Source organism: Lathyrus oleraceus, chromosome 7 (assembly GCF_024323335.1).
Source record: "Lathyrus oleraceus cultivar Zhongwan6 chromosome 7, CAAS_Psat_ZW6_1.0, whole genome shotgun sequence".
NCBI classification, from domain to species: domain Eukaryota; kingdom Viridiplantae; phylum Streptophyta; class Magnoliopsida; order Fabales; family Fabaceae; genus Lathyrus; species Lathyrus oleraceus.
The window spans coordinates 22,639,890-22,648,536 of NC_066585.1; the positions used below are offsets into that span (position 1 = coordinate 22,639,890).

The 8,647-nt window shown below is 35.8% G+C and overlaps 1 protein-coding gene across 2 annotated transcripts; it reads right to left on the reverse strand.

Moving 5' to 3' along the window:
• Nucleotides 1-655: 655 nt before the first annotated feature.
• LOC127105821 (VIN3-like protein 1) lies at nt 656-8,070 on the reverse strand. 2 transcript variants are annotated; one of them, XM_051043030.1, is made up of 5 exons: nt 7,730-8,070; nt 7,061-7,128; nt 3,011-3,638; nt 2,361-2,662; nt 656-2,232 (listed from the first exon to the last, which is right to left on the reverse strand). In XM_051043030.1, the coding sequence occupies exons 2-5, from the start codon at nt 7,089-7,091 to the stop codon at nt 1,067-1,069; spliced, it is 2,127 nt and encodes a 708-aa protein (XP_050898987.1). In that variant the 5' UTR covers nt 7,092-7,128; nt 7,730-8,070; the 3' UTR covers nt 656-1,066. The 2 variants fall into 2 exon arrangements, with proteins under 2 accessions (XP_050898987.1, XP_050898988.1); XM_051043031.1 differs by lacking the exon at nt 7,730-8,070 and adding an exon at nt 7,376-7,643.
• Between the last annotated feature and the right edge of the window lie 577 nt (nt 8,071-8,647).

An 8,647-nucleotide genomic window follows, 5' to 3' on the forward strand; every position in this document is an offset into this window, starting at 1 on the left:
TCTTGAAATACGTATTATATTTTTAAAAAGTTTAAAAAACAATATGATTGCATATACATTGATTTTTAAAAATTTTAAAAATATCACATGCATTTTAAAATTGGCATCATATTTGAAAAATCTTACCTCCCTACCATTCAAAATATTGTGTTCTAGTATAGCCATCTTAAATTGCTTCAAATATGAAAATTACATTCCCACCTTGAATGTGAAATCTTTTGTAAGGGTTTCCTCTTGATTGAACCTAATCACTACAGTCATGTCATCACAATTATCTTCATCTGCACACAAAAATTTCCCTCCAAAAACCTACTCCCGAAAGGGACTCTAAAAGTCAATAAATTCTACAAGTTTCACAATTAGGTCTTAGAACAGGCCTTGGAGTGGCCAATGAATGAAGCCATCCTTGGATAGACCGTATAAGCTAATGACAACTTTGCCACATGAACTGTTCGAACAATTTGACCAACTAAATACGGTTCTGTATAAGTTTCTACGATGATAGTGTCCTAATATCACAAAAGATGTCGTAGCTGTTGAGTGGAAAAGGTTCCAGGCAAGCTAGTATTGTTTAGTAAAGGCATGCAGTGATGCATGACTCAAACCCAAGAGTTTGAATTCAAATTTACCAGAGAATAACTTATTCAAAAAGAGATTAAAAAATATCCAATGGATTGAATAAAATTAGCAAGTATACCATGTAGCCTTTTCAAATAAAGATTATGAAAAGAAGATTTCAATGCTAGTATCATCTGTGAATAAATTCATACTGCAAATAATTACAGGAATTTACTAAATAACACCATGCCTTGCATTCTGAAACTTTTCGTCCAATGATCCTCATCCTCCCTCCCTCCTAGGAAAAATTAGTTACTTTTTCTGCAATCATCAATGCAAATTCTTTGAGCAAGACAGCCTGTCTAATGCAATAAAAATGAATCCCTTCAATGGGCGATTAATTTTGGAAAAAAAATTCCTGTACAGGGAAGGCAAAAACAATCAGACGGTGATTTATCTTCACACGAGGGTGTGTGGTAAATAACAAACCAGTATAACATGATAATGCTTATTTTGATGCCCCGGCTTTACTACTGAATCCATTTCTTGGCCTCTTGCTGGATACAATATCAGAGAAAGAGTCGACCAGTTGCCCTGCCAAACTACTTGGATCGTCCATCAGAGTTTGAATGAAGGTATTTACCACCCTGCGTTCCTGTTCTGTTGATCTCAAACTAAACCATGTTAGCAATTTCAACCGAAACTCCTGTTTGATGTGACCCTCACACTCTAGCCAACGGATTACTTTCACACAATACTCAAAGTTTTCATCCAAGGAACGTGAACCAACAGGCATACGTAAAGGAGAACCATTTATTAAAGTGCTGTCGCAGTCATATCCTTCTTCATTTGTGCTCGCAGCCCTTTTCCTGCCTGCAGCATATACACGGGAATCAACAGCGGAGACTTCTCTTGGGCCATGAGCCCAGGTTTGTGAGTCGCCACTCCTATGTGATCTTGCTAAATCATTTTTCTGTAGGTCATGAGAAGCAGCATCATCAGCTGCCTCTACAGCCTGCAGTAAAGTGCAACCAATACCTTCATCTCTGGAAGACTCAAAAGGAGGTGTTAGGTCTTCATTCAAATCAGGGACTGAAACGACATTTAAATCAAGGCCTCGCGAATCTGAAGGAAACCAGGTTTCTGAAATTTTAGGCTTGTTCATTTCACCTTGACCGCAGCAATTTTTCATATCAGCGGAGCAACACTCCTCAAAGTAACCACGTTCTTGAGCCCAAGCAAGACGCAAAATTTTCCCAAGGTCTTGAACCTTAAATCTGGGGCCTGTGATTGCGGAAAAATCTCCCCCTGAGTGAGGGTTCAGTTTTTTATGATTCGAAGCAACAAACTTGATTTTATGTTGAACTATTTCGATGCTCTTAGTGAAACACTTAGCCTCGGAATGACCCAGGTCACCCATATCAGTGTAAGATACAATTCGAAAAGTATATTCCGTGCAAGGTTGAAGGTCGGATATCAAAATCCTCCTCTGAGATTTGGGAAACACGGAAACAGGATCCTTTGTGTGTGGCTCATCCCGACTCTTGTAATACCAGAGCTTGTACCCCTTAATGTCCTCGGAACATATACTTGACATTTCAATCAAAATGATTTTGACAGAGGAAGTTGTTACCTCTTCAAAAACAAACTTGCAAGCAGCAGGAAGTGAACCCTCTGCAAAATTGAAAATATCATCATGCACCAGACAAATGAGATTAGCTTGAACAGCAAAAATAATTATACTACTTCCCCGCTCCCCCCTCCCCAAAAACAAATCGAGCATTAGTTTCAACATTTGGAACCTGGATTTAAATTGGTAACAGTGGCCAGCCAGCTATCAGCTTTCTCAATAGCAAGAGTGCAGAGTCTCTGCACATCACTGGCAATAGGGAGTCTGCTGACAATGCCTCGTGCCATTTTGGCAGAAACTCCGTCAAGAGGACCAACTTCTGTCTCCAGTTTAGCCTTTGCCTCCTGAACCATTTGATGCAGGTCTTTGAATTTTGAAGTTCCATTCAGAAGCCTGTAGCTCAAATATATCCTATAACAGAGTACATCTACACGCCGGGCATCTTTTGCAATATTTAGCTGTTTCTTCCAGCATCTGCCATTATTAAACACAAAGCACCAAGGTTATCAACATAGGGCTTGCAACTTACTAACCAACATACACGTTACGTTGCAAATGGTAGCAACGGAAGTGAACAAGGTCATAATACTGTTTCTACTCAAAAGAGACATCAAAGTAGCAAAACTGCAATAGTATGTTTCAGTTTGTTGCTGCAAACATGTCAATCCAGTGGGTGATGGATAAAGTAGCAGAAAAATCAGAAAATTATTTTTTAAATTATTTTACCTAACAATATGTGCAAATCAAGAAGCACTTTTCTGTTGAAACAACAGTATGTGCGAGGACTGTGATATATATAACAGGTAAGATAAAATTACTTACCCGAGTATCCCAGTAACTTTACCACAGGACGCGCAGCAATAACCACCATCCAGTTGCATCAGTTGCCCATGATCAACAACTCCCACTTTTTCATGTTGAAGGGCACATTCGATATGGCAAGACAATCCACAGGAGTCCCCTAGAGTAGATTCAGATGTGCATACTAACCAAAGACTAGGATCCTTGTTATCATCAAAAAGGTGACAGATACAACAAGAACATCGCCTACAAAATGTGTCATCCATTGATAGAACCGCCCTACAAGCAGCATTCTTACAGATCCAAGTGCTCAGATGTCCAAAATCAGAATCCTCGTCAGGGGGTGGTATGAGTCGGATGGGGTTTTCACCCTTCCGATTTTGTTTTTTTGAGGACTGACGACTAAGACTAGAAGCCTTTTTTGTGTCGTGTTTCTTAATTACCTTACCAGATGACTTTCCTTCAGTCATTCTGTTTTTCGAAGATGTGTTCTTTTTGTCCTTATCAAAGCACGTTTGAAGAAGTTCCTTTTTTGGACCATGTTTCATGAATTCCTGAAGGAGTTCTGAACTTCTCGAAGCATCATCTGAATGTCCATTTTTTTCTGGAGTACTTTGCACACTGGAAGAAAGGCTTTGAACACCAGAAACTGGACAGAAAAAACAAACAATTATAAGTTAAGCCTTTGGTGGTAACATAACCAGAATTAATATACACCTTTGGTGGTAACATAACCAGAATTAATATACACCTTTGGTGGTAACATAACAAAAATTAATATAAATAAAAAACAAGACTCACAGACAAACAACCGACCGAACAGGAAAAAAAAGAAATTAACTATGAAGGACTATTATAAAGGCAAGCACAAATGATGAACTGAAATTAGGTTCCATCAAAGAACAAAAATAAGGGTAATCTCAACAGCATTCTACGACTTAATCTGTTGTTCAGGCCAAATCAACCCTTCAGATCAGAAACAGAAAACTGACTCGTTTCTTATCAGAAATAAAATCAATGTCAGGGGAGGGTGTAAATCAGTCTTAACATATTCTCTGGATAGAAGAACAGCTGACCCTGCATATTCTAATAGCGGGATAATGGACACCGGGGCATCCATTATATTGTCATTATATATAGTTCATACAGTGAATATACACAAAAGTAACTCAACTCATGACAATCATAAGTAAGAAATAAAAAGTCATAGGTTTCTGAAAGAAAACATTGTACTTACAACTCAAGTATAAATTCACCGTAAATCTTTCTCTCTTTAATATCGGTGTAAAATGTGTGACATTAGGATCTATTATCCATTTTTAGGACACTTATAATGTAAGCCTCAGATTACAGCACCATACATGGATGATAAACCTAAAGAGATGGTAAAGTGAAAACTCCACCTGGAGCAAACCATACCAAGTTATCTGGCAATGCATCATGACTGCAAAAAGAAGTAGCTGCTAGTCTGCTGCGGACCAGCAGCAGGGCACCTATGACCCAGACCCAGACCCATTACCCACATTTTAGCTAAAAGAAATATGCTTTCCTCCAAAGTTCAAACTAGTCTTTCTTTTAACTAATGTAAAAACAAAATGCTGCTTTAAATAAAACAGAAAACATAGACTAAAAATGTAACATCTAACTCAATATTAAATAATTCTAAAATCCTCAAATCCTAATATTAATTACAAAAAATAGTGCAAGTATGGAGCAGGGGCAGGTTAGGCCCTGCAGTTCCCATGTCTCCATTTATGTGTGGGTAGCTATCCCAAGGGCATTGAGTGGATAATATCCCACTTTGTAGGCAATTTTTGCAAATGCGCAATGGGTTTGGTGGGTGCAGTTGTCCTCCTTAATCTTACCACAAATTAGTGTATGAAAATATTGAAACACGTGACAAGAGAAAAAATGAAAAAGGATGTACAAACTAAGAGGGATGCATGCGATTGCAATGTAAATAATGTTAGGAACTGAAAAACAATTGCACGGAAAATATGTCATGTATGTGAGCATGCAAGAGCAATTCCTGGAGACAACATTTAACAGAAGATTCATGTGAAGACTCGAAGAGAATTTAAAAACATTATTACATGTCATCCACGTGTTATGGCATTTAGCTACTGAGTTTGATGTCAATCGCAACAATGTTAAATCAATCAAAACATGAAATTAATTATCTTTAGAAGTTCCAAAAATTTGATGTCAAAATCATGAGCAGATGCTATAATACAAAAGCATACCAGGCAATAAAGATCTCAAGGAATCCTGAAATCAGAAAATTAACAATATGATCTTCACAATAAATCGCAAACTATAAGATCGGATTCTCTCAATGAAGTAAGAACAACATTCACATAGAGGAATGGAAAAGCTCCAAAACCATGCACACGACAGTCATTCTGAAATAATTCAGATAACTACAAAACTAAGTAGAAAAAACGTCACAAGGAAGATCGAGATCCCAAAAGTTAATATCTCACATAAACACCAGATCTTCCCTACGACTAATATAAAAAAAATAAGAGATATTTTAGATTTAACATTAAAATGTGCTTTTATAGCCGACGATGTGGCAACTCAAAGAGAAGCATCCAAGGGCCTTAAGTGGCTGTCTATGCAAGCATGAATCATGTGCCAAAGCTTTATTTTAATTTACTTCTATATCCCAACCACACGAATTTAAAATTTTATATATTTACCGCATTCAAATATGGAGTGTAATTATCGACCAATAATACAATGTATTTCTACGTAATCTCCACCTTTGAAATTCCACGCAGATTATGGAAATTTTGCTCCTCAATAAGCACATAAAAGGCTGATATTTTTTATATTAAAATATCGAAATGTATTAATTAAAAATTATGTAGACATTTTAACAGTATGTAAACTGATAATTCAATGATATATTCTCTGAAGGTGTTTGTCCTATAAAACACTAATATCAATATGTATTAACAGTAGAGTGGACCATCAAGGTAGTCAGTCGTCCAACATTACCTGAATATGTTCTATATTTAAGAGAATTCTTCCCTAAGGCTCGAAGGAAAGAGTTTGGGGAAAACGAAATGGAAGGAAGGAGGATAGACTCTCATTTTGTTTGAATGTCAAAACTTCCAATGTAGAGAAAAAAAAACTGTAAAAATGGTTTTGGGAGGTTTTTGAAAATTTCTCTAACCCTACCCTTGTTTTAAAGTGCTCCCAATCCTATACAACTGAAGGGATTATCATAACCCTTACCCTTCCTCTCCTAAAACCCTACGTTATCAATTTTGGATAGCGGCGCGGCAAGGTCATCCTCAAAAGTGAAGTGGAACAAGAGCGAGGAGCAGAACGGACGTTATTTTAGTGATGTGGACACTAACGGTTGATACTAATAACCACATAATTGTTAAAAACTACACTAAATTACTCAAAATTCATGAAGTATTCATTGAAGGGCAATATCGTATACAGTTGATGCAACGCTCTCGATGGCTTTAGAGCGGCGGCATTCCGAATCAAATCTCATTATCGCGGCTGTTCCAGCCGAGTCACCCATTTGTACCAGAACGGCACTGCCTGACACGGTTTTTTTGTTGTTGTGTCATTCCATGTTGAGATAACAGACAGAATGGCCGAGTTTGATAACATAGCTAAAACCCTCTCCCAAACAAACCTTAAATCTTATAATAAGATTAAGATACCAAGCTCCTTTCCAAATCATAAGGCTGCAAAATAACAAAGCAAAACCTTTCTAACAGTAATCACTTTCAAATTAAATAACAAACACTGGACCAAAGTGTGCAAAACAATTGTTATTTAATAAAAAAGAAAATAAGAGGTTAGACATATTCAAAATAAATAGCAGCGTGATTTTCAACAAAAGATCACTTGTTATGTAACAGAATCATTAGCCACATAACTTACCGAGGCAATAAGACATCTAAAATCACCAACTCATCTTTCCCAAACTCAAATTTCAAGTGAACTCAGATTCGACATATGAGAACATTCATTACAATACTAAGCTAGCCAACACTCATAGAAAGTGAATCATTGTACTCAAGAAGAACCTCAAAAGCATACCTTTGGCAAGGAACTTCTCTTCTAAATCCATTTCTAACTGATAAAAGCTATAGATGTATGGCCCTTATCTGACAAAACGAGAGAAATAGCATTTAACAATGGCGTTAATGCAAGTAGTGAGAAGATGGAATTAAAGTCTCATCTTTATACCCCATTTCATCAAAAACCCACAATGCATCATGCAAATATCAAAAAAAAACAATAGCATAGAAACATAACCACAAAATCCAAAAAAAAAACAATTTTTTTATGAAAAAAAAATTCTCCCATAAAAAAACACAAAAACAAAATACTATACCGATATAAATCACAAACCTGGCAAAGAGAAGAGCACGTTTTAACTACTCTTTCCCATCGGCATTGTGTCTTCAGCATTGACGAAAAATGAAATAAAAAAAATGCGTATTTCTCAAAAAAAGATTCCTTTTTTCCCAAATAAGAAAATTTTTCCAAAATGGGAATATACATAAGCAAAGGATAAAATGTATTTACACACAAAATAAGAAAAACAATATGAACAAAAAAACCTAACTATGGAGAAAACGTAGAACAAATCTGCGAGACGAAAAAGAGAGAAAAAAATCGGCAAAAAAATAATTAAAAAGTAGTAGCAATAATGAGTAAAAAAAATCGGAAAAATCGATAAGATTTATATCAAAAGTAACGCACCTTGAAGAATTTGGAAAATGAGGGAAGAATGAAATGATTTTACGATGAGATTCACGCTCCTAAAGGAACGTGAGTGAGTGAGTGAGTGAATGATGAATCGAAAGCTCAAAGAAACATCTTCTTCATCGATGTTGTAATTGGAGAGAGAGAAAGAAAGTTGTATGAGTAATTCACGTTGTTATAAAAGAGGGAGAAAGTAGGGAGAATCACACGCGCATGGGAGCGCGTGGGAAAGAGTGATACTGGTATGGAAGTAAGCGAATAGGTTTGGTGGTTTGTGCAGTTGCACGGTTATGGATAGTGAATTAAGCTAGTCTAGTACTCTCACCTAAACTACGTGTGTACTATTTATATTTATATATACTTTCTTTCTCCACTTCTAACTAATTGGAAAAACCCTTGTTTGTGTCTTTGATATAAAACCATCAACTAAACGTGATATCTGTGTTCGGATAACTTATATATAAAAAATAGAAGTCATATTTGATTGATTAAAATAATTATTTTACAATTGTATTTAAAAATATATATTTCAAATTACAAAAGTCAATGCTTACAAATAGTAGTACTTTATATATATTTTAATCATTTATTTTGTTTGAATAATTTAAACTTTAATTATTTTTAACTGAGTAATTAATAAAGTGAGTTAAATCTATTTATACATATTTCTTACTAGAAGCAAAATTGTGATTTATTAGTGATCATAGGTTTTCGATGCGGCAATGTTGAATTCTAATACGGATGGTGCGGGGTGGATCTGCAAGGTTAACAATTCAATGTTTAAGTCAGCTACAAAGTCTAAGATGAGTGAAGTTAAATTATGAGATCAGAAAAATATAGTTTAATCTCACGTGTGTCTATTATATTATATGATGGATAATATTGTTTGGGTTTTGCATCGTTGGGCTTGATATT

Excerpts from the sequence above, each read along its gene's own strand:
- LOC127105821 (XM_051043030.1), bottom strand. The coding sequence starts at position 7,091 with ATGGATTTAGAAGAGAAGTTCCTTGCCAAAG. Across the intron at positions 3,639-7,060 it reads AGAGAAGTTCCTTGCCAAAG|TTTCTGGTGTTCAAAGCCTT; the intron begins GTATGCTTTTGA and ends TTTTCTGTCCAG. Across the intron at positions 2,233-2,360 it reads TGTTACCAATTTAAATCCAG|AGGGTTCACTTCCTGCTGCT; the intron begins GTTCCAAATGTT and ends TCAATTTTGCAG.